The sequence below is a fragment of the Sander lucioperca genome, chromosome 2 (genome assembly GCF_008315115.2).
Source record: "Sander lucioperca isolate FBNREF2018 chromosome 2, SLUC_FBN_1.2, whole genome shotgun sequence".
Taxonomy (NCBI): Eukaryota; Metazoa; Chordata; class Actinopteri; order Perciformes; family Percidae; genus Sander; species Sander lucioperca.
Genome location: NC_050174.1, coordinates 23,443,119 through 23,469,774, shown reverse-complemented (window position 1 = coordinate 23,469,774; position 26,656 = coordinate 23,443,119). Strand labels below are relative to the sequence as shown.

General features: G+C 40.7%; 1 protein-coding gene across 2 annotated transcripts in view; it reads right to left on the bottom strand.

Annotated features, from left to right (window-relative positions):
- Nucleotides 1-11,056: 11,056 nt before the first annotated feature.
- Nucleotides 11,057-26,656, bottom strand: part of fbxl16 (F-box and leucine-rich repeat protein 16) — a 35,100-nt gene continuing 19,500 nt past the window's right edge. For both annotated transcript variants that reach the window (XM_031292607.2, XM_035995104.1), the window contains 5 exons: nt 23,217-23,459; nt 21,616-21,881; nt 17,063-17,147; nt 16,164-16,227; nt 11,057-13,123 (listed from right to left, as the gene is read on the bottom strand). In XM_031292607.2, coding sequence (XP_031148467.1) covers nt 12,975-13,123; nt 16,164-16,227; nt 17,063-17,147; nt 21,616-21,881; nt 23,217-23,459 — 807 coding nt within the window. In that variant the 3' untranslated portion in view covers nt 11,057-12,974. The remainder of the gene's footprint in view (nt 13,124-16,163; nt 16,228-17,062; nt 17,148-21,615; nt 21,882-23,216; nt 23,460-26,656) is intronic.

The window sequence follows — 26,656 nt, the reverse complement described above, 5'->3', positions numbered from 1 at the left end:
GTGAAATATTTAAATGATTGTTAAGATGGCAAAGCATGCTCAGATGTTTTTCCATGGATAAATGAAGATGGAAATCTATCTTTAGAGAAAGTGAGTAAACTCATTTTTGTAACTTAAAACACCTACAGTACAACTTTCTTTTTTTTAAATAATGGCTCAACCTACTGGTATCCAAAATGTCAGTTTCTGTCTGAAGCCACCTATCATCTACAGTGACACCAGACCCTCCACAGTCCCAATTCACTTCTGGTTCTGATCCCATGGTTCTGCATGTCAGACATCCAGTGTTACTGTCCTCTTACCTCTCAGCTCTGCTCTGTGTCCTGAACCTCTGTGTCATCCTCACACCCTTGTATTTTATACTCAGCATGTACTAACAGTTCCTGTATGATTATTGTCTTTTTTATAGTATTAATGATACACATGTTAACACTGTTGATTTACAATTAAATACTTGTCACCTTCTCAGTCCAGTGTGAAGTCATTGTAATTAAACCTACTGATTTAGGCTGCCCACATTAGACAGCTATTCCAGGGGCCTCCAAAGAACCCCTGTTCACTGTCTGTCATCTAGATCAGGGGTGTCAAACATACGGCCTGTGGGCCAGAACCGGCCCGCCAAAGAGTCCAATCAGGCCCACTGGAGGACTTTGCAAAGCGTGAAAATTGCAGGAAAGTAATTAATTACAATTCCAAAGTTGGTTAACAGACTTAGAGAACTCCTTCAGTAACCGGGTATCCCTCCATGTATACACCTTAAACGGAGTATGGTCGGTTTAAGTGTATGCGCATGATCCAACTGCCCATCCCCACTCACTGGAGGGGTTTTTGAACCGGAAAGAATCTGTCAGCGCTGTGAGTTGTAGTCGTTGCTATGATACCATACAACAAAACCGCAATGCCCGAATCAGCGGCGGTCCATCGGCAGCAAAGACCCTGCGGTCCGTCTGTTTTACTCCCCGCCGAGGCAATAGCAGACATCGTGAGATGGCTAAACAGATTGTCCATCTCCGGAGCTGTCAACGCTGTGTCTCGGCAAAAAAGTGGAGGAACCGAGCAGCCCCCGCTGCGGCAGCTGGCTAACGTCGTTAGTTAGCTAACGCTTTGCTAATTCCACCCGACACTGGTTAGATATAATGAGCCGAACAAGTCGTCAGTCATCTGGCGAGAACACTGTGCTTTTCCTACCCTGATAAGAGTGTGCAAATGAAACATTAAGTTGTTAAATTTTACAAATTTTGGTGGCCGGTCTGTGTAATTTGACAAGCTGTAGGTCAACCGGAAGAAAAATCCAGTTGTGTGTTGACAGAGCGCCACCTACTGTACCGGAGGTAGAGTTACTCCTGTTACTCCCATTCTTCCCCGCTCATGTATACGGGGAGAACTGGCATAACCCGGTTATTCACTTAACCCGGTTACTGCTGACTGCATGATAACACACCGTGGTTAAACTGTAATGTCTACCTTAGTTGTCTCCTTTCATTGGCCCAATCCCAAAGTCCGGACTCACAGACTCACGGACACATTCTCGCGAAATTCGTAAGGGCTTAGGGTTGTCCCAGTGTCGAATTTCAAAGGGCGTGAGGGTTTGAGTACACACTTACCGAGCCCTTTCCGTGAGTCTGCATCGATGCAGACTTCACCAAAGGGAATTATCCACAGTTCAAAGCGTTGTGATGTTTACCGCGGAGACCATAGGGAAATCCGGGAATTACAAAGGTAAACATCAGCACGATACACGACCACGGAACACAGACCAACCTGTTGTCCAGCTTGTAAAACAAGAGTTTGAAAAAATTTGGAATCAGGCAGCCGTCTCCTGTGCCTTGACCGTGTGGAAAGCAACAAACTTAAAATGAAAATTCCCAAACCGGCAAGTGTCAGCAACATCTTTGTTATTAAACGTCGCCGAGGTAACGTGATCTCGTGAAGTGCTGTCCCAATCCCATTCATACCTATCTGAGCCCATGTGGCCTCACACACTCACTCACTTAGCACCTGAGATCAATTAGGTCTATGAGTCTTTAGTCCTTAGTCCTCAGGGCTCACTTTGGGATTGAGCCAATAAATGCTCCTATGTAAGTCATCTAAGTCTCCCCAAACCTTCTTCACGTAGGTCTATGTGAAATGAGATGTGCTGCTCCTGAGTTTTTTCTAAACAGTTGTGGTGGATTTGGAACCCACCTTCTACATCACTAGTTCCACATGTATATTATAATAAGGCAGACGTCCTGTAAAAAGGCTGTCTTTCTTCTTTTTTTACTAGAACCTGTTCCCAACATTTACAGTGTTTTGTGTCTGCTTAATCCTTCATTGCATTATAATGTTTCAGTTTATTCGATATGTTATCATCTGATGTCTATAAATGACACAAGCCTGCTTAGTTGGTTTATAGGTTTATAGTATTTTAGTTCTGGTTCTGGTAGGGGGGAGATCTGCTGCTCCCCAGCTCAATTAAGAGGTGCTTCTCACTTCCCCTAAATTGCATCCATGTTTCCTTCACTTGCTTCCCTTCCTTGCATCTTAGTCCATCCCACCGAGGAAGCATGGGAGAGACGGAGGAAATCACAGGAGGAGAGAGGAAATGAGGAAATGTGTTTTTAAAGGGATGAGACGTCCTTTCCTCTGAAGCATCACATGAAATGGTCAGCTGTGTGGGCAGAGTTGGCAATGGATTTCAGCTGCACGGCTTCCAGAAAGGCTGTTCTCTGTATCCTCGCTCATAGCTCCTCGGAGATCCCTCCTCGCTCATAGCTCCTCGTAGATCCCTCCTCCATGTTCGATCCTCGCTCCTCGGGGCAGGAATAAGAGCTTTGAGACGGCCTTCACCGAGGAGGGACAGAACAACTTCCGGTTCAGCCGAGGACCGAGAAGCCAGGAGCTATCAAATAAGGCAAGTGAGATGCACCTAATGAGAGTACATGCAGCTTTGCTTGATCAGGTCCTCTCAGCAGGGAGGGGCTGGTCAATCTGGAGGTGGAGGAGAATAGGTAAAATAGTTCTGCAGTTCTGCACCTGTGCATGTGGTAGGTTCCAGTTAGAGAGGCTGAGATGTGAAAGTGCGTTCATGAGAGGAGAGAATGGAAAAGGAGCTGGCAGCTTGCTGTGACGTTGCTGTTTTTAGTTTTGTTATTTTGCTTTGGTTTAATATAGTTTCATTGTAATTACTGGGTTTCATTTTGTGCCCTTTGAGTATGTTTAATAAAGTGGTGGCACTGAAAAGGTGGTGATGTGACACCTCCTTTATTTGACCTTTTTACCAAAGAGGGCCATAAAATATCTTATAAATGATGACAATCTACTGCACCTCCCTTTCATTTTACAGAGGGTTCACCTGAGAGTCATCATGAGTTCCTGCTCCTACCCATACAGATATCAAAACACATTACTGGCACACAATGGGCTGCATGCAAAAACATTTTTTTATTCTTACACTAAAATGATCTCACTTTTTTGGCTGGATCGCAGGGGCAAGCCCTATACATGTGAAAGTCCCTGACTTACAGAGTAAGTGATCAAGTTCCACCATTGGTGGGTTGAGTGTTGGAGTTTCCCCATTGGTCGTTGCTCTTTCAAAGTAAATAGGCATGACAGTGTTTCCACTGGTAACGTTTTGGAACTGAGCCATCTTCAGTGTTATTAGTTCAGCTTGTGCTTTTCCTGCTATGACTAATCAAGATGTCTTGTTTTTCCAGTTTTTGTTCCCATTATGTTCTAATAAAGATGCAACTCGCTGCCAGCCACCTCAGACATGGCCCCGTAACATATGGTTCCTTTTGAAATCCTTGAAGGTTTGTGAATTCGAGGTGGCGTAAATCAAGGCCTTAAAAGTTTTTAAAATTAGATATTAAATAACGTTAGTAAATAGTCAGGCTTATACTGTAAATAATTTTATATTTAGTAGGATAAGGTCTACTGGAAGGCGCTGAAATGAAGATCATATGGTTCTTGTTCAGTTGGGAACTTTATAAAAATACTGCCTTGCGTAAAATACGAAAGCATCATGAGTTGAGCCAGGCCACTTTGCTATTGAATGCCTCATCATCTTATTATGATACCCTATGGCTTGGATGTTGATGCTATGGTATCCTTTTTGGGACACACATGTTGCCTCATTCTCCCCATAGGCGGTTTTAAGGCTCTGACACAGCAACCTGAAGACCGACCGTCGGCAGAAAAGCCAGTCGGACTGATCAGTCGGCTCCCTGAGGTCAAAAAAGTGCCTCGGAACACACCGAAGTGACGCTGACTTGAGTGTACGTTCTGTACGTGCACGAGACGTAATACGTCTCCATAACAGCAGGCGGCACTAATCTGTATTGTCGCCCAAAAAATGAAAACCAGAAATGACTGAACATCTCTCTAGACCTCGTAAACACAGAGCACGCTGTCGTCAGTCATTGTTTTCATCAGAGAGTGTTGATAGTAGTCAAGAAGGATCGTTGTTGTCATTACTCGCTGAACGGAAGAAAATACGATGGCTAGTAATAAGAAGATACTGCCGTTGTCAGCTCCAGTTTTTCACTCCACCTATCAGATTGGTCATTGAGTCCGACTGCCCACTGGCCAATTCAACAAGTCAAATCGGCCAAAATGAACGCTGACGGCTCCTCCGACTGATGACGGCACAGAGCACATCGAACAGACTCGAGTCACCGACCTCGCCAGACTGTCCGACGGCCGATAATCGGGTTGGTGTGTCAGTGCCTTTAGAGGAAACAAAGACCAATCAACCTGTCTAATTCCACTGGGCATCCAACATCTGTTTAAAAATCTCCTTTTTTTTTTATAGTTTTCACTGGACAGGAAGGTTATGATAATATTTAATGTCAAAAATAAGTAGTAACTAAAGCTGTCAGACAAATGTAGTGAAGTATAGTAGTAAGTATAATATTTGCCTCTGAGATGTAGTGTAGTAGAAGTATAAAGCTTTATAAAATGAAGTAGCTCGAATTTGTATTTAAGTACAGTACTTGAGTAAATGTACTTAGTTACTTTTCTCCGCTGGAAAACACAGAACATATTCTTGAGTTTTGCAGAATTGTCCATTGTGAACGTTCCTTGCTGGTGATTGGGTTGGATGTCATACAGCACTTCAGTCGTCTTCCTCTCAGGGGTGTCCTGTCTTCAGGTTGTAGCCGCTGGGATCTAAAGGTGTGGCGTTGAATGGTTTTTGGTAAGTGAATAAAGTAAATTGACTAGATGTTCTTGACATTTCTGGTGGTCAGGCTTTGACCCTCACCTTCTGCTCTCTGTGTGTTCTCAAAATCCCTTTGCTACAGGAAACAAGAACAAACTTCTAGCAAGCTACACGCTGAAAATGGCAAGTTTTTAAGAAAATGTGGATCGTGCAACAAGGCAGGCCTGCTAGGTTCTTTTAGGGAATGATTGTAAAGATTTACATGGATTATGTGTCCGGCATTTCCTCTCTAACTGGGACGTTTTCGGACTGATTTGGTGGGATTGCTGTGGACGAAGTACGGTGATACACTGTTAAGAGCAAATAAGGTTTAACCATGTATCCAGCTAATTTAAATAGCTCACGTTACTGCATTGTGTGAAAACTTAATTTAATATTGTATGTGGCGTTTACTTTTGCGCGGTGCAAATGTTCCACCCAAGTTGGGAAGTTCCTTCCCGAGACTATTTTGCAGAGTCACCATCGCTGCGTACGGAGCTTAGCGCCGCCCAAGAAGAGACGTTTTTTTCTCCTATCCTAGAATGTATGTGTGGTGAAGCCAGACCTTACTCCACAGCGCTGTTGAGATAGGTATGGAAATGCTAGACTAGGTAGTCACTGACACAAGTTATCAATGTTCGTTCTGGTCTCAAATTGGGGGAGAATTTTCATTATCCACTCCTTGTACTTGTTATTTTGGAGTACAGCTCGAACCTTTTAATGCTCTCTCTGTCTATCCTCCTCTTCACTGACAAGGTGCTTTGCTCTGTATAGGAGTCCTCACCACTGATCTTTATTTTGTAAGTGGTGGTTAAAGTGGGGTCTGTGAGTGTGTATCCTACACTGTGGTCTTTACGCTCCTGTCAGCTGGACGCAGGTGTCCAGGTACCCGGTTCACTGTGAACCTAGTCTCGCATAGCCTGACCTTCCTCCACAGCGTTGCGGAGGAGGGTCTGGCTAGTGCATACAGCATTGCCGGATAGGAGAAAAACGCGCTCTGGTTTATTGGCATTTCTTTAAACCAATCACAATCCTCTTGGGCGGTGCTAAGCCCCGGACACGATGATGGCGCCGCTGCAAAATAGCCTCTTGTTTTGGTGGAACGTGTATGTTCAAAAGTAGTTTTAGTCGTGCAACAGGAAACTCAGATTGGACAGATAGTCTAGCTAGCTGTCTGGATTTACCCTGCAGAGATCTGAGGAGCAGTTAACCATAGTCCTCAGAAATCCACCAGAGTTTAGAACACCAACACAAAGAAACAGGAAGGGGACGGACATCCGGCTGAAAAGAGTGACATCCGGCGGAATTTCCGGCGGCACCGGAGAAATCCCGGAAGTGGAACGTCGTGGATATAGACTACTGTGAACCAGAGTTTAGTGCATACCTGGGTCATGTTATTAAGCTGATGTGGTTGAGAGCGCCAGAAAAAAACGTGTACTTTACATTAAATGGACCTTGAGTTAAGGGTGTTTTGTCAAAAGATACATATTATCAGTCTATGTGTAATTAATGTGTTTGTTATAGTCCACCCCGTACTTTACAACGTTACATTTTATTTGCTGAAGAGCTGCAGGAAAACTAATAATACATACTGTGAACGGAGCCATCCTTATTTGCAACATTTCATCTTGCCATTGAAAATACTAACATATGCATGTGTGAACAGCACAGCTTTACACATCATCAGTTCATTTCCATTGTTAGCAGAAATCCCAACCACTTGTTGACTTCATGTGGCTCAGGCCCCTTAACAGACATGTTGGTGTGATGTTGATATGAGTCAATGCTTTTTTTTTTTTTTCCAAATGGTGTAGAACATCTGCAGGTACCAAAGCACTAAAGCCACTGGTCATTAGTGCAAAGATGGTCTTCAGTCAAAGTAAGATCAGTACAGGCACAGGTTGGCTAAACACACTGAAACTGAAAGAGCACACACGTTCTGCCAATTTCAACATTATCGGTAAACTGTCAGTATTTATTTTACTGCTTACTTACAGTTGTGCTGTACAAGGGTTGTAACAAAATGGTGACAGATGTAGACCAAAGACTGTAGACAGTAATAGAGGTGAACGGAATTATTTACCTTAGAAATTGTACCTCATATCATGTACCTTTTAGAAAGGTTTGTTGTTAATTGTTTGTAGCTGAGAAATGCATGACTGTGCATGTTAGAGTTCATGATATGTAAACTTACATGTGAATCCTTTGGAAGCTCATTAAAAGCAAAAACTACTGAAAGAGATGAGTTATCAAAGTGTGAGTCTGTGTTTGAGAGTGCAGGAACAGAGCTGTTTGTGCAGAACACATCTGTTTTTAGGGATTATTCTGCCTAACAATCTTAAACTCTCACAAACCATAGCAAGTGAGCGCAGAGCTACTGCTAAAGCTAGCTTGCTGGATTATGATCAAAACTTTAAAGGGTGATTTCGGGTTTTTGTTTTTTTCAACCTGCCCCTATTTTTTCAAGCATTGGTGTCTAAGTGACTGATGTGAACAAAAATCTTTGAAATTGCTTCAGGAATTGCTCCTAAATAACGTTGTCACCGGGCTGTAATGTAATCATATACGGCAAATGTGCATCGTATATTATTATATAGCATATTTCCACATGTAAGTGGGTGAATGAATGGTTTATTTCAACCAAACCAGAGTGGTGTTTGTTGGAACAGTGGAAAGACAAACCAAGACGGCTTTTGATAGTTTTATTTAGTTAGGGATTTCGGGGCTGTTTCATGTTAAACAAAAATAATCTTACTCAACCTCTGTAGGGATCCATAGTGTTGTCACTTAGAATAATAATCTGAGCCTGTCAGTGGCAAAACAAGCACTTTTTTGTGGACGTAAATTGAAGTGCTATTGCCATTAACGTTACATTGTAGCTTGTTTTGCCGCTGCCGACTGCAGCGATCTCTCTTAATACTGGACCAATGTCAAAGATTGTTGTTCCCATCAGTCACTTAGACACAAAAAAATAGGAAAATAGTGTCCAGGTTGAAAAAAAAACAACAAAGTTACCCTTTCAATTTGTTTGTTTTTATTTTCATTAGTCTTGTCAGAAATAAGCTTCCATAGCATCCTCAACTTCCGAGATCTTGTCCCTTGTCATCTTAGTAGACAGTGTAAACATTGCTTAGCAATGACAGGGGCCAATCTCAGACTTCAAATGCTTTTATGTATATCATACTCTGTATTTCCACATTCAGGACAATGACAGTAAGTATAACGTGTCACCACTGTTTGCTTCCTTATTCTTAATGACCCAACAGCAATACAAAGTTGACACACACGCACAGAGGGAAATATACTCTTGCGCATTATGACAATTTAAAAACTTGAAGTCAGTTAATGATGGTAATGGTCACTGGTGTCTGAAAGAGTGTATGTTAAATGTGTAATAAATAGATTATTTCACTTAGGGGTCTGAAATGTCAGAAAAATAAAAATAATAATAATAATAATAATAATAATAAAAACAGCAATCAAGTTAATTCAGTTAATTCAGGCCCAAATTTGAAGTTCCATAAAACAAAATCCTCTGAAGAAAGTCTCTTCAATAAATAAACCACGTAAATGAGACACAAATTAATTTAAATAAATAGATAAATAAATAAATATACTTATGTACAATGAAGAGATTCAGAACGACCTCTGAAATGAGCCTTCTTGAAACACAACGCAGACCAACTAAACACATGCATGGTCTGCCATGTCCGTATACAGTACACACTCCGTGTAGTCAGCGATCAGCTAGAGGCAGCCAGACACATTTTCCGCGCTGCTGCAGATGCATTTGGCACAACCTAATACTGGCTGACACTGATCCAACCCCTTCAGTTGGCAGTCAGCACATCTGAGGACACACAAGAGGCAAAACGCTGCACAAAGGCTCAACGTTCATTTCCTTTTAATATCAGATGAGCACGGGAAAGAAACATGACTACTGGCTTTAAAGTAGGGCTGCACAATATGTTGTATATATGCAATATACACATTGCGAAAGGCTGCGGCATATCCCGAAAGATCTTCTGTGTTAGTTGAAAGAAAACGTCAGTAGAAAACTGCACTTTAAAAATGTATGTGTCATTCTTTTTTTAGTGCTGCCTTTCAAATACTTCAATGTTCAATTTGTTCAATAAAAGAACGTTGAAAAGGATTTCCTTTCATTTGTTTTAAATTCCACAAGCAGCTTGTTGTATTTTTGCAGAATGCTGAAAGCAGCAGAAATACAGAACTGCGTACACTTTAATATCTGTTCATTTATCGCAAGTAGTATCGATATCGCGATATTCAATAACGTTATCACATATTTTGCTCATATCGCACAGCCCTACTTTAAAAATGATTAGTTTTTCCTTTGTCACATCAATAACTTACTCCTTGTTAAATAAATACTTTGGTTTATGGGAAACTTTACTATATTGCCGTCCTACCCAGAGTCGGTGCCAGGTTTCCCAGCACAAAGGCATGTTGAATCCAACGCTTAGCTCAGTTTATGGATGTGGTATCTAAGGTCTAAGAAAAAATAGGATTTCTTACAACTTGGGTTTGGTTTGGTGTGTTTACAACCTGTGTGATCACCCTGCTGCTAGTGTCTCTTTGCGTTTTGTTGTAGCTTTGTGTTTGCAGTGTCATTATTACTAATACAACTAAAGGCTGGAGCATAAGTAAGAGCTATCCCCCACAACAGGCTCCATAGTAGATTTCAACACATTCTCACTCCCATCGCTTCATCGCTTGGTCAGGTATCTTTGGTGCTTGTTATGGACGCAAAAAAGTCTCCTTTAGCGTCATATTTACTGTAGACGCACTTGTTCGGGACTCTTGGCATCACTTTTTGACGCTCTGGGTTGGGACGTACATTTAAGTGACATGCGGGACACGAACGGGACATGAACCCGGTCTCCTGGGTGAAAGTCCTGTGTTGTTTGACCCATCCACCACCCCAACCAACCTTTCGAACACGGATTTCCTGTCTTTCATACTACTCTCTGTCACTCTTAATACTACGTCATCTAAAGGGCTTTTCACACGGGGAGCGATTTGGGTAACGTCTAGTTATGACTATGCTAATTTAGCTAACTTTAGCTATCAACAGTAACAGTGGTTAGGAAAGACTAGGATTACAACCATTTGTAATGAATCAACCTATGATTAGGGATATATGATACCACAGCTGATGTCATTCACTTGTACGGCAGGGCTACAGTAGTGCACAGAATCTCCATGGTTACCACACATTGATCGCCTGGCATTTAATCGCGGAGCATTGACCTAGTAGACCGCGTAGTGGACCTCGCGGATCCACGCGACTACGCAGGCCAAGTGTTGCTCCCCGTGTAAAAAGCCCTTACCTGCGCCGCGGAGTTGCTGCTCTGCTACTCTGTCCAGTGCGTTCCATTCAGACGCTAAAGGGTGATTTTTGCGTCGGCAGCATCAGTATTAGCCGAGTTGGGAGTGAGAACAGGTTGTAGATTTCCGTCAGATGTGCTATGTGCTGTATTAGTCCACATCAACTTTCTAAGCTTAAGGTTTACATACACTTCAATATTTTTGAACTGTTGTGTGTGATGCTGTTTCAGTACAGCAGTTCTGGCTTTAACCCTGGATAGGCTGGTTTCCTCCCGACTCGCCCAACAGAAGGGGACTGAGCAAATCTGAAAGCTACTGCGATAATGCTCTACACATATCATTCAAGAAGACAGATGTTACATCAAACATTTCCCATCGGGCCAGTGAACAAATAAAATGTGAGTGAACAGGTTGAAAAGCAACAAAAGCATATATTCCTGAACGATGGCAGCTTATTTAGGGTTATTTTGCTCACATTTTATTTACCTCCATGGCTGGTTTGCCTTTAAAAGGCAATTTGCAGTTTTAAGTTTCATATAAACTCCCTATCAGTTAGCAGTGATATTAGGAACATTACAATGTAAATGACAATTGTAAATCTTCAGTTACAGTTCAAACATTTAGTGTGGAGACCAGCCATGGGTTGTAGGGCGAGGGGGCTGAAAGGAGCTGCAACGTGAGTCCATTGACATCAACTAATTGAGCTAAGCTCGGCTAAACATGATTTCAAAACATCAACGTTCAAGAAGGCCATTCATAAGTTTCTCTGACTCTGGGTTTGTAGGAACATTTGTAAAGCTCCCACAAACTAAATCATCTTTTAAAAATTGCCACATTGCAAGAGCCCTTAGCTCCTGTTGCTTTCTGTCCCCTGGCCTGTAGTGGACATTGTAAAAACGGCTTATATATTCAATACTGAAATCCCAGAGCCTCCCTTTTTACCTTTAAAGTAACCTGACTTTCGCCAAGGCAATCACACAACGCTTCCGCAGCTGGAGAACCACACGAGTTCAAACTCAAACACTAAACATCATGTTGTTGTTTTTTGTCAGCATGTAAAAGATGGAGAGAAGAGGAAGAAGAGGTTTCCCCCCAATTTGGATAAAACTACCTCACCAACAGAAAGGTTGCTCGCAAAACTCTCCCAGCTAACTAACAAAGTTAGTCATTAGTTTGAGTCCAGAAGTATCAAGTCATCACTGTCATGTTAAGCCCCACAGTCGCATTGTTTTCTATTCAGGATTATTTTCGAATTATCATTTGAGAGAAACGCATTTCATCCTCAGCAGAAACTCTGCAGCATTGAAGTCGGATGCCTCCTGCACACTCTGCTTTCCATTTGACTGGCTGCTTGTTTATGTTGCACCGCCTCATTTTCCCTTTAAAAACACAACATTCACAGTTTACGACAGCTTATCCTCCAGATCTGTTACAATAAATAATATGTGTACAACAAATGAAGAAGAGAAGGGGGGTTGGGGGGAGTGAAACAATGTGCCAATCAACTCCAACACAAAAAAATGTAAACTGCTGTTTTTCAAATTTTCTTCACTTTTTTTTGTATTCCTGATAAGACACGGAAATGGAAAAAAGGTGGCAGTATCCCAAAAAGACGGGAACCTGTGAGTCCATGACACACACTTCACACACAGAGGGAGGGAGGGAGAAAAAGAGAGCGAGAGAGAGAGAGAGAAGTTCCATCCCTGTCATTCACGTCTTTAGTTCTCTTTGAGTCCTGTTTCTCCAGCTGGCATATGGTGTCTCTCTCTAAACAAGAGAAAACGGAACCTTTGATACCTTCTGAGAAAAAAATAACAGCGTTATATTACACCGAGTGATGGAAATAGAAACGTCAGTACTCGTGGTCTTGAGGACTTCACTTACCATATACAGTATGTGTGTGAGTGTGTTTACAGTGTACGAGCGCATGTCTGAGTTCCACTATATCAGCTCAAACACAAAAGTCCCTTTTCCTAATTCCTCTGGATATGTGCATGTCACTCCCTTCAGTATCCATTCAGCTAAAAAAAAAAAAATCATCAAAGTCTTTAGAGAAGATCTCCTCCGTAAACAAAAAAAAAAAATTTTTGTTGATTCTGAAAAAGGAACTTGCTGTCGGACAAGACGTCACACCAAGCTCTTCCCTCCGGCATCCTTCTTAAATGAAGCTTGAATGCCATCCCATAATCCTCTGGGTGTGGCATGTACCATCGTCTGCCTTCCTGCCTCGCTGTCCGCCTGTGGGTCAGACTACTCAATGGGGTGTGGAGGGAAACGGGCGGGGGAAGGTGGGGGGCAGGTGATGAGGAAGGGTGTGGTACGGTCGGAGCATTCAGTCTCCTAGCTAGCAATTTGAGAAAAAGACTGAGGAAGAGTAAGGAGGAGGAAGGTTAGAAGTATGGCGGTCGGTCGGTCGGTCGGTCGGTGGGTGGGTGGCTCAGCGGTCTTACTCGATGACCATGCAGTGGGGCAGGTGCTGCGAGTAATATTTGAAGAGCTCGGCGGTGGCTCCGGGGCAATTGGTCAGCTCCAGCTCCTCCAGCTCCTGCAGCTGGATGAGGCCTGACAGGCCGGTGGTGGTCAGCAGGGGGCAGCCTGGGGGGCACAGAAGGGGGGGGGACAACAGTCAGCTGGGGGCTGGGTAACAGTGAAACGGCTGTTGATCGAGCCCAAACGTTACAAAGGTTATTATAGTTTTGAATTACAGTTAGATTTTATTTTAGCTTTGACTTTTGGATTTCATTTTATTTCAGTTAGTTCTCAGAGTATGTTTGCTAGTCTTAGTTTAGTTTTTCAGAAAGGTTTAGTTTTAGTTTTTATATATTTAATATTTTTTTTTTTTTTTTTGTGGCTTCTTGGCCTTTAATTGATAAGATAGCTTGAAAACAGGAAAGGGGATGGGGGGGGGGGGGGGGACATGCGGCAAAGGGAGCGCGGGTAGGATTTGAACCCGGACCGCTGCCAAGGACTCAGCCTACGTGGGGCGCATACTCTACAGTAGGGGTCACCAACACGGTGCCAGGTAGCCCCCAAGGACCACATGAGTAGCCCTCAGGCCTGTTCTAAAAATGAAAATTGAATATTGACATTATCTGTTCCCCACCTTGTTAAGTCATTGTTGATAATTATTGTGAGAAATCATTAACGTAATCAGTGTCTTCACATAGATGAGTATTAATAATCATATATAACTAAAGGCAAACTGAGCAAATTTGTTATTTCAGAAGAGTGTATCAAACTGGTAGCCCTTCGTATGACTCAGTACCCATGAAGTAGCTCTCAGTTTCAAAAAGCTTGGTGACCCCTGCTCTACAGCAGGGGTCTTCAACGTTATTTTAGACCAGGGATCGAGTAGGGACCCCCTACTGCATATATTGTAACCAACTGAGTTGCATGTTAAAATGGGCCGATTGGATGAAAACAAATGGATATTATTTGCACATCATGTATGAACCTTTAACCCTAACTGTACAGCTATCATAGTGGCTACCTTATGTAGTAAGATTATCTTCAATATGTAAACATAAACTGTATGTTTTTTTTAGAAATTGGCCAATTCATCTGTTGATATGTTGGATTCATATTAATGTATATTTTTAATAAAAAAAAAAAAAAAAGAAACTTTAAAAAACATATTTTTAAAATAATTTGGCAGCCCCCCTGCAGCAACTCGGAGGAGCCCCTGTTGAAGATTTCTGCTCTACTGGGTGAGCTATAGGTATTTTAGTATGTAGCTACATATACAAAAAACATTGTTAGAGAGTAGCCTTGATGTTTAGGGTTGAATCATTCTGTAGCACTATACTTTAGTGTCCTATGTGAAGCAGTTACAGCACAGCGCCATCCAGTGGTGTAGTCTACGTGATACGCAGGTATACGCAGTATACCCCCTAAGCCATCTCCAGGATTACCATATACCCACATAAAAATGTGCAATGATACGTAACAACATATTTTTGTGACAGAACTTCAGATATTTGTATTCACAAATACGGGGTCGAGTAACGTGACAGCAAACTAAACTAACGCTGCAGAACATGCAGAGAGACCTTTCTCATCTTTCATCGCCCTGCTGTACGTATAGTGTGAGCGTAGCGACCGCGGGCCCAAATGCTCCGCCTACACTAACACCAGTATCCTCCCTTCACCACACATTTAAGACAGATATAAGTAGACTATTTTATTTTTCCTCATTGCTTTGGGGTCAACTTTTGTGATCCAGGCTCAGGTCCCTGATGTGAAAGCCCCCTTACTGCTTTATATTCCATTATATTTTTGATATATTTTGAATGCCATCTGTGTTTTCCTTCTCATAGGATACATAAAGGTATTCCCACCATAAATTGGTGCATAAAAGTGTATCAGAATGGAGGAAATTTGTCTTTGACGTTCAAAATAACCCTGGGGGAGGACACCCAGACCCCCACGCTTTGATATGCCCCACTACTACCCACTACAATACATTAGACTACACCACTGGCTCCATCTTGTGCCAAGTCCGTTCAATTTCTGTGGTTCAATGTCACAACGAGAGTTGACGGAAATGTCTTTTTTTTTTTTTCAGTAGTGAAATATTACAGCTAAAAAACTAAAACTGAAATGATTATTTTTATTTTTATTAGTTTTTTATTAGATTATTAAAAAGATATTTTTTTCACTGCTTATTTTCATTTTAATTTACTATAATAATCCTGATCTCCAGTTCAACCACAAATTTTCCTCATTATCAGTTTGTATGCTAATTACTCGATTATTCGATTTATCTTTTGTCATAAAATGTCACAATATGACATCGTCATATGTCGTGTTTTGTCACATCAACAGTCCAAAATCTAAAAATGTTCAGTATACTATCATAGAAGAGAAACAAAAGCAGCAAAACCTCACAATTTAGAAGCTGGAATTAGGAAACGTTTGCATTCGGCTTGAAAGATGACTTGAATAATTCATTGATTTTCATTTACACTTGCAGATTATTTTGTTGTTTTGTTGCTAGTTAATCAATCAACTTTCAGCTCTAAAGTGTATCCAATTTCTATGACCAAATATAAAATATTTGCTTTTCCCATTGGTCAGTTTTATTGAATTCAACCGAAGCTACAAAATGCCAATGTGACCCATCTGCTATTTAGCCCTGCAGGTAGCAGTAGAGGAACGGCCATGGGTTCATCGCTATCTAAGCATTAGAACATGAGATATCTTCTGTGCAAGGTTGAAACCAATTTTAGGCAATGCTTTTGTCGGGACGAGACGTGGTCATTAGTTTGTAAAGTGTGGTCTAGACCTACTCTATCTGTAAAGTGTCCTGAGATAACTCCTATTGTGATTTGACACTATAAATGAAATTATGAATTAAACTGATCTAGGCCCTGTACTTCTAAATCAGTGGATCGCCACTAGATGGCAATATAAGGCAATATATATATATATATATATATATATATATATATATATATATATATACACACAATATGTTCTTGCTTTGTTACTCATTATCTAATGCATGCGAGCACAACAAAGATTTTAAAGATGAATGTTATTATGTTGACAGGTCACATAGTAATAGTACATACTGTATAGATACATAATATACACATAATAGCAGGAAGCACTTTCTGTATAAGATAAATCATACCTGCAAGAGACAGTAGGCGAAGACTCCTCATTCCAAACAAATGCTGCAGACCAAAATCCTGTACCTGCACACACACACACACACACACACACACACACTCTCAATTATATATGAGAAACGCTAGTCATTGTGACTGTGTGACTGACAGGTGAAAGAACAATTGTTTTTATATGAATAAATCACTAATGCATTAAAGTCGAGGCTATTTTCTTGCAATTATCATCTTTAGTAAACAAATGTGTGCATGTTGTAAAATAAATTAGCAGACTCTGAACTTAGTGTTGCAATCTCTTATAATGAACATTAGGACTGCATTACTGTAAGTTTAGTCAATGTGACATGATTGTTGTGAGATATTGCAGTACAGACTTTTCAGAGCTGAAACTGCAATACCATTGAGCAATTCTGGATGTGAACTGGGATGGATTGCAGGGGCACAAGCAAGTTACAAGACTGGATTTTTTTCATTCCATAGATAAATCAATACAAACAAAGGCTGCCGTGTTTATCATAGTCCAGAATATGAGAGTTGGATGAAACCAGCAATACTGACTTCTTTTTGCTATTCTTAGAGCCTGACTACAAATTGGGGTGCAGATATAAAGTTTGTGAATAAGGATGTGCCACAGAAAAATGACAATACTCAGCACGCTCCATGGTTATCTAACAGACGTTGGAGATTTGTATTTCTTGCTAGTAATTTCTCAGATATTTTTCAAGTACATTGCCAAGTTGTTTTTTAACAGCCTGGAATCTTGGGTGCTAAATGATGAGTAGTGAAACGTGTTTGTCTAAAATGCAAGAACATGCAGTGTGGGATTGTGTGTATGTGCGTGTGTGTGTGTGTGTGTGTGTGTGTGTGTGTGTGTGTGTGTGTGTGCGTGTGTGTTTTGTGTTACCTGACAGCACCAGCGCAGATAGAGGCTCCTTAATGATGACATGGTGGACAAGTAGCCCAACCCAGTGTCTGTGATCCGCACACACCTAAAAGTAGACACAGTACACAACAACACACCTAAGTGATGTATGATCTTTCCGGTTTTTTGTGACTGATGCATTGAGAAACACTGGTGGAAACTGGTCAGCTTTGACACACTCTCAACAGTAACAGACTGCTCTTTATATACTGCCATTACCATTTGCATAGTTGCTAACATTTGCCAATATCTACTGTATATACTCAACACTTAGCACACATTTGAACTGAAATACTGTGCAGATCTTTAGACAGATCTTTAGACTAAATAAATATATTACATTTTAAGTACATAATAAGTGCAGCCTATGTCAAAATGTGTTGAATTTGACATGTACTCATGTTTACAGTGCAGCAGTAAGGAGGAACCTTCAGACACTGCGTTTTAGTCTGGCAGATTGATTGTAACACTGCCTGAGCTGATGCTATGTCTGAAAACTAACCCTACCAGAACCAGGCTATTTGGACGGTTAAGTTTGCCTGGAAACTTAGGTCGGCCTTATTTAAAACTCCTTTATGAAACAGAATTTCTAAATGTTAAAAGTATCTAAATTTTAAAATGGTTAAAAAATCTCCCGGCTAACCCTAACCTCTCTCAAGGGGTCAAAGTTACCCTCCACAAACATGAAAAAAACGTAATATTAAGCACTATGTGTGGTGCTAGAGAGGTAGAATGATTGCTTCTCGCAAGTTCCACCAGTCAAACAAACAAAAAGCAATATTATATTTGAGGGTGGTGATGTAAAACTCTTTCAGCTCAAGGAAATCTGGGAAGCAACAGAAAACACTGACTCGATTTATGTCATAACATATATCATTATCGACTGATAAAATGTTTGCCGTATTGTCCAGCTCGAGTTCAAGTGTACTCTCATAGCTTCACAGTCACCAGATCTCAGTTTCATAGAGCATCTTGGGGATGACATGGAACAGGAGATTCAGAGCAGCAATGTTTCCCATACATCTTTCAATCCATGCCTCAAAGAATCCAGGCAGTTCTGTGGGCAAATGGGTCCTATCCAGAACTAGAAACATGTCCCTAATAGAGTGGCCATTGTATCCCAAGCCAAAGTCAGCACATATCAGCTTACTGATATATTGCAGGGCTTTAATGATGTCAACATTTAGATGTGGCAGAGTGCATCATAGCCGATGTCATTATTGCCATCATCTTTCAATAAACGTCAATATCAAATCAACTGCTTTTGGAAAGAAAACATTTGGTAACACTTTACTTGAAGGTATCTACATAAGAGTGACATGATTTTCTTTTTTTAAAAACGTATCAACATTTGGATATAAATTCTTCAGTCCAATGTGTCCCTGCACCTCCTCCCTGCAGCTCCACCCTGCAGCCTTGCTGCTAAAGAAGGCAGCGAGAAGAATTGATGAGCAAGTCCACTGTTTTAAACTGAGCTCAGCAGAAGTGTCTTCTTCATCATTACAGAGTGCTGCTACCTTGGAACACACCTCACTGTGATTTTCCCATCTGCAGCACTGCAATGTATTATAATGACACAGTCTCTGTTATGTTAGTACGGGGTTGTCTTCTGTGTATCTAATGTACATGTTGAGCATGAGTTGAGCCCAATTTATGCTTCTGCGTTAAATCCACGCCGTAGGTACGTACGTAGGTATGTGTAGATACCAGTGTTGTAATGTAACGGAGTACAAATACTTCGTTACTGTACTTAAGTAGAAATTTCACGTATCTGTACTTTACTTCGCTATTTAAATTTATGTCAACATTCACTTTTACTCCACTACGTTTCCTAGATAAAATGTATACTTTTACTCCGTTATATTTCCACTAAGCATCTTCGTTACTCGTTACTAAAAAAATAAAATTAGAAGAAATGTGTGCGACTGCAATAAGGGAGGTTTGGCGAATCACTGCTCCTAGATTGCATTACGCACGCTCCGCACGCCGCGCGTTCTATTTCAGCGCTTGTTTGTTGCTAAAGGAGGAGGAGGACGCACAACTGAAACCGCCATGGAAGCACGAGCACCTACTGGAGGACCTCCCGTTATCGTAGACGACCACCCCGACGATAGTGGTGAACTCGGTGAACAGGGTAGTGGTGAAGATAACGTAATACACCCATGGCCGTATTTGCAAGAAATGTTTCTGTACATTGGAATGAAAGATTCTTCCTACCGGATGATTAAGAAGATATGGGAACCCTGAATATGCTTTATGCTTTACTATAAGAAAGCCACAATAAAGTTCACAATAAAAGTTCTAACTGCTTGCTTTTTTAAAAAAAAACTTTTTTACTTTTACTTCAAATACTTAAGTACATTAAATATCAGAAAATTACTTTTGATACTTAAGTACAGTATATATCAGATACTTTAAGACTTTTACTTAAGTAATATTCTAAAAGGTAACTTTCACTTCTACCAAAGTCTTTTTCTAGTACGATACTTGTACTTTTACTCAAGTATTGCTTACTAGTACTTTATACAACACTGGTAGATACGGACCCTACGCCGTAGCCTAAACTGTAGCCTGACGTGCACCTCTCAAAAAATGTAACTACACGTAGCGGTGACACAGACTGCAGCAACTGTGATTGGTCCGCATGGCTGTGGCTTGGTAGCGTCGCATTTCCTCCTATTTATTTCCGAGTTCTCCTTCTCCGTAAACAGCACGAAATCAAAGAGAGGGTTAACTTTTCTTGCTTCAGCTTTCCGACCGTGGTCAGAAAGCACAGGGGAGACACTTTGTTTCTCACACTATGCTTCCAGAGTCGGCATTCGCTCTGTAGCTAGTCTACTGTATATCGACATAGTTTCATCACCGGGATAGTTCCGGTGCCACCAGAGATTCTGCCGGATGTCCCTCATTTTCAGACGGATGACCCTCACCTTCTGCTTTTTTTGTGTTGGCATTCTAAACTCCGGTCGATTCGATTTTTTTTTTTGTTTTTTTTTTTTAATTCTCATCACACACTTGACAGCCATTTTAATTCCAGAGCTCGCCTCCCTACGTGCACGTTTCACCAAAACAAGTTCCTTCTCGAGGCTATTTTGCAGAGCCACAGTTACTGCATCCGGCGCTTAGCTCTGCCCAAGACGATTGTGATTGTTTTAAAGAAATGGCAATAAACCAGAGCATGTTTTTTTTCTCCCATGTTGTGTGACCAGACCTTCCTCCGCAGCGCTGTGGAGGTAGGTCTGGCAATGTGAGACTACTCCGAAGCTAATCCCCGTCACTCTCTCACTCGGTCTACCACACACTCCCCACGCATATATACACACACACACACACACACACACACACACACACACACACACACACACACACACACACACACACACACACACACACACACACTGGCCCTGCTATTCTCTTAAAGAGAGACGCTAGAACGATGCAGACACACCAGCGCACAAGTATAAACCTCAGGCCACTTACGTAGGCTACTGCATAAGCTCTGCGTAGAGCCCCCGCAGAAGCATAAATTCGGCTTTAGTCACTCCAGTATATCAAGGGTCGGGCAAGCTATAAGTTATTGCATTTCTCAACCAAAGCAGTATATACATATACATATATATAGCTACTTTCAAACACATACATACACACTCTGATCTATAAATATGATGTGTTGTCACATAGACAAGGAGCAATGTGTGGTCATAATAAGTTACGGTTTTGAAAGTTATCATTTCTTAAATCTTATTTAAATTGTTTGCAAAGTTGAATTAATTTAGATTTCAAATAAATATTAAAAACTAGTAAATGCACTGTTTTGTGGTTCACTTCCTATATTTTGGTCAGATCGCGTTCTCACTTGAAGTGGACTGAGCTCTAGTGCACTTGAAAGCAAACAGAGACCCCCGTTTTTTAATGCGGACCAGGGTTAGGTTGTTTGGTCTGCACCAGAGTTCGAATGAGCTTTCACACCACCCCAAACCAATCTGACGAAACACATTGGGTTCAAATCGGTAATTATTTTAAAGACTATTTTTTAATTGATTTTTTGGCAACCCTACCTAGGGTTGGATACCGAAATCCGTACTTTTTGGGGTACTACCGAGGACCAATTCATGTTAAACCAAACGGTGCCAAATTTCGGTACCTGAGAGTGGTTAAGCGCTGTGCATGTTGACAGAGAGCGGGGCTCTGACACACACGCACACACACATAGTGCTGCGGTGCAGACAGAGCGGAACTACGCCGACTCAGCAGTTTGTTTAAGTCACAGTGAGTCACTGCAATGCCGGTTAAGCGGTTGCAAGTGTGGTTGCACTTTTCAAAACTCCACGCAGACAGCGTTCGCTGCAATATAGTATTAATGACGAGTGGTCACGGTGCAGTTACATTTCCTCTGGGACAGGCAGGCACACAAATGTTCTCTATGCCCTGTTGAATGACTGACAAGCCTACCCAACCCTAACTCTTCCCACCTCTGCACATATCAGGCTCTATCTGCTTTTCCGCAGGGATGAAAGGACCACAAACACACTAACCTGTCCAACACCAGTTCTTCCAGTTTATGCAGGTCACAGGCAATGTACTCCAGGGCCATGTCAGTGATCCGAGGGCACCAGGACAGGTCCAGGCTGCGGAGCTTACGCAGGTTCTCAGCTACCAGCTCCACACCATCGTCTGTGATCTTGGAGCAGCCGGAGAGGCTAAGGGCAGTCAGGTTGGGGAGGCTGTGCACCATGTTAACCACACCGTGATTTGTGATTTCCCAGCAGGAGTGAAGCCGCAGAGTGTGGGTGGTGTAGCCCTGCGAGTGGAAGGTAATTATAGTTTATTTGATCATGTAAGTGAATAAAAGGGAATTGATAATAACCCGGGGCAACTTCATTATTATTGAGGATGAGCCCATCACAGGCATTTTAAGTGTGATTCTACACAGGGCCAAAAACTTCTTCTGCATGGCCCTCTCTGACCTTTCTCTAACTTTTGAATACGCTGTACTTGTTGCACCATTTGTTTCCCATTTATAAACCAGCCACCTCCAAATCTTGGCTTCTCAGAATCTTAAAATAAATCAGTTCAAACATTTTCTGGATACAGGCTCAATACCAAAATCAATATGCATTTTCATTTTCATTGGCCAATGACAAGTTTAATTTCTTTTAATTTCTCTCTTAAATCAAACATGCTTAACTTGCTGGTCATCTTCACATTAGCAAAAGTGAAAAGAACTCAAATAAACTTTTCTCCTGTGGCCCTAATCCTCTTCCTTATAATTATTTATAAAATTGATTGTATAAATTTCTTTTTTAATTGATAGTGTTTTACTAAACTAAAACTACAAACTGTACAGGGGAACTGATGTAATTCTCTGTGAGATTGTCACTATGATTTATCACGTTGGTAATATAAAAATATTGCCTAGTGCAGCTTTAATTAATATGAAAAATGTCTTCAAGTTATTTAAGATTGTTTCGACCGAACCAGTACCTGGCATAATGTCAGCCGGGATTGGCTCCAGGCCCCTGTGACCCTCTAATGATAATATGTATATATATATATATATATATATATGTATAGCTAATAGATGGCTGGACGAATATGTTTATGAATAATAGGAAAAGAGCTTTGTGGAAAAAACAGCATATTGTGTGTCAACTGAAAAACCCAATACTTGAGAATGAAGGTGTGTGAATGTGTAAAGTCAAGTAGCAGGCTGGTTTCTCTCAGGACTAGGGTATCATTTGGGTTTTTCCGATTCTGGTAATAAAAATAAAAATAAAAGCATAAATAAAAAGATGTAAAAATGTAATGATGTATTAATAATGTAACAACAATAACTTATTTCACCAGTAAATTGCTGTTAAACGACAAAAACAACCACCAGTGTTGGAATCCTCTACAGTGAAATACATTCACACTTTACACCGTTTAACGCTAGCTGTCGGTAACCGGGTGCAGCTACTAACTAACGGTAGTTAGTTTCAGAGCATCAGAGAGCAGTGCAGGCATTTAAGTGGCACCATAATGAGGCACAGAAATCTGCGTTTTTTATTCGGTCCGGTAGATACTGGTCTTTTTTAGGTACCGGTGACATATTAGCACTGGGTTTCAGTACCCAACCCTACTCAGGACACTCTACCTGCTTGGCTGTGAAGTAGGCCATGGCCGTGTCAGTGACGTGGTAGGCCTGCAGGCTCAACTCCGATAGGTTGGGCAGGAGCTGTGAAATAGCAGCGATGGCGTCGTCCGCCACATTGATGCAGTCGCTGACACTGAGGGAAGTGAGCCGGGCGTTCAGACTGGACCACAGGCCGGCCTCTGTGAAGTCGTTGCAGCCCGACAGTTCGAGGTGCATCAGGCCTTGCATTTGCTCCAACATGACCTGCAACATAAAGGCCAGCAGTTGGACTCAGTGATGTATGTAGCTGTTGAGATGTGGTTACAGAAAGATTATGAGCAGATACACCATTCCTCAGTGGTTCCCAAACTTTTTGGTCTGAGGTACCCCGACAGCCCTGTCAGATGAACTCAAGTATCCCTTCATCAATTCCCAATGTATATTTCAAATGGATAACACTATTTATTATATAAAAGTGGATATTGGTAATTATTTCCTAAAATTGAACTGTCAATATTGAAGTTGGTTTGGTTTGGTCAGCAATTCTGCTACTACATGGAGTGAAGCTGAATATTTTTAACCATTTATCCATTAACTCCTGTTACTCTAAGCTATCACTTTTGGACAACAATTTCAACTGTTAGCTAACTATTTAAACTGTTAGCTAACTATTTCAAACGTTAGCTAACTAAAGCTAACTATTTCAAATGTTAGCTAACTATTTCATCGTTTAGGTATTTTAACCGTTTCTCTATTTCTTTAGCTAATCATTTAAACTGTTTAGTCATTACTTTTAACTAGTTACTTCTACCATTTATTCATTACCTTTAGCTAAACGTCTGTGCTTGCTTGCTATAGTTTTAATACACTTGCATAACTGCAACTTGTACTGTTCAGGTATTTAGTTGACTTCATGTTAATTTGTGGATATATTCTTCCAATCAAATCATAATTTCTATTTTTTTTTTTTTTTTAGTCAATTGAGCTACGCTACGATCGTTCCACGTACCCCCTGGTACTTGCAGAAGTACCCTCTGGGGGTTACACGTACCCCTGGTTGGGAGTCACTGCCATACCTGACTAATCAGAAAAGCAGCAGAACTCATCAATCAATCTCAATCACAGTAATACAAAGGTTGCACTTGTGCAGCATTATTTAATATTTAACCAAACACAGGAATCCTACTTAAAGTTAGTGTCTACAGTTGTAAAATGTTCTCATCAGCATGTAAAGCTGTAGTCACAAATATGTTTTTATTCCACCCCTATCTAATTATCTATCTAATGAGCAGCCCCAATAATATATATATATATATATATATATATATATATATATATATATATATATATATATATATATATATATATATATATATATATATATATAGTTTTTAGCAGTGATCCAGAATGAAAATCTGTGGAATTTCTTTTATTATTATTGGTTCATAATCTGGAGAAAATTCTAATATATTATTTTTATTATACATACAGACAGGCAACTATGTAATATTACCATGAAATTGTGGAATAATCAAATAAACATTTGAAAATGTAGGTCAGTATTATGAAATATTATTTCATCCTGTTTCTTTCTTTTCACAATGAGAGAGTTATGGCAGCTTTTGTTTTTAGTTTTTAGTTTGTTTTGGTTGGTGTTAATCAACCTTCTTCTGAGGAAGAGTTGAGTTTATGCTAGGTCAAGAGCAATCACAAACTATGGAAATAATATGGAAAGAATTAATGAATAAAAACAATATTTCTATTAGAGAGAAAAAGAGCAGAGCAGAAAGAGAAAGAGCAGAAAAGAGGGCAGCAGAGCGGCGAGTATGACATGACTTATTATACTAATGTACTGTAAAATAGCGCCACACAAAACATAGTTTTAATAATATAAAATGTCTCTTCACTGGAGAAGTTATAATTGCTGACAAATAGGCTACTGTACATTAAAGGTCCTATGACATGCTGCTTTTTGGATGCTTTTATATCGACCTTAGTGGTCCCCTAATACTGTATCTGAAATCTCTTTCCCGAAATTCAGCCTTGGTGCAGAATTACAGCCACTAGAACCAGTCCCACAATGAGCTTTCCTTATTATGTGCCATTTCTGTGTCTGTAGCTATTGAGGAGGAGAGAGGGGGGGGGCAAGGTGGAGGGTGGGGGTGTGGCCTTGACCAACTGTCACTTTGCTCGTTTCAAAGCCATGATGTCTCTCTCTCATGGGTGGGCCAAATTCTCTGGGCGGGCAAAGCAGAGAAAGGGGAGGTAACCTTTCCCCTTATGACAACATAAGGAGGAGATTCCAGATCGGCCCATCTGAGCTTTCATTTTCTCAAAGACAGAGCAGGACACCCAGGGCTCGGTTTACACCTATCGCCATTTCTAGCCACTGGGGGACCATAAGCAGGCTGGGGGAACTCATATTAATGTTAAAAAACCTCATAAAGTGAAATTTTCATGCCACGGGACCTTTAATAAACACCTAAAATTGTCCTTGTATCGGCTTACAACTACAATGTAGAGTGTTATAAGCCATTGTTTGTATACTACTTAGAAATACTAAATAGGAGCTTATGAAGTTTTTTTTTTATTAGCAAGCTAACTTTATCCATTTTTCCTGGCTTTGGACCCATCTATTTTTTGAGATTACTTAAATACTGGCTTTTATTTGGGAATTTATCTGGGTACATAAATATTATTACTCTTAATCTGGTTTTGGTTATTAGTCTGTGTATATTATCTTTGGACATAAGCAGCGGAAATGCCTTTTGTTTGTGTTTTGGTAGTCTTGCCCGACCACATAGCGCTGCATCAGTGCTGGAGTAAGGTCTGGCTGCACCGCTTACCTATTCTAGGATAAGGGGAAAGACTGCTTTGGCTTGTTTGTATTTCTTTAAACCAATCACAACCATCCTGGGCGGCACTAAGCCCCGGATGCGGCGACGGTGCCTTTGCAAAATAGATAGCAGAGACAGCAGAAGGGGAGGGACATCCCTTTGTCCCAGCACTGTATATCTGGTAAGCAAGACTAGTGTTAAAACAATAATTACATTATTGGCTGTGGTAATGACATACAAACAAGACATGACAGACAAAGACTCTGTAAAGAAAACTAAATTAAATAATAAATGGAATTTATTGAATGGGATCCATTCATTGGAATAGAATGAAATAAAAAAAATGACCTGCAATAAACTCTAATGAACTTAATGAAAAGAATAAAGAAGCCGATTGAAATAGCATTTCATAATATAGAGCGGATTTTGAATTATTTCACATCACCATTTATATTAAACTCTTTGGGTCTCCATACTAATTTTTACTTTGCTTTGCTTTATTTTCTTTTTTCTGTTTAAGGTGCATCAAAATGCTAATGCACAAATCAGAACCCTGCAATAGGAAAGTCCATATATAGATCATGCAGCCAACAATTTCAGTTTTCACCATGGCAACCATCCACT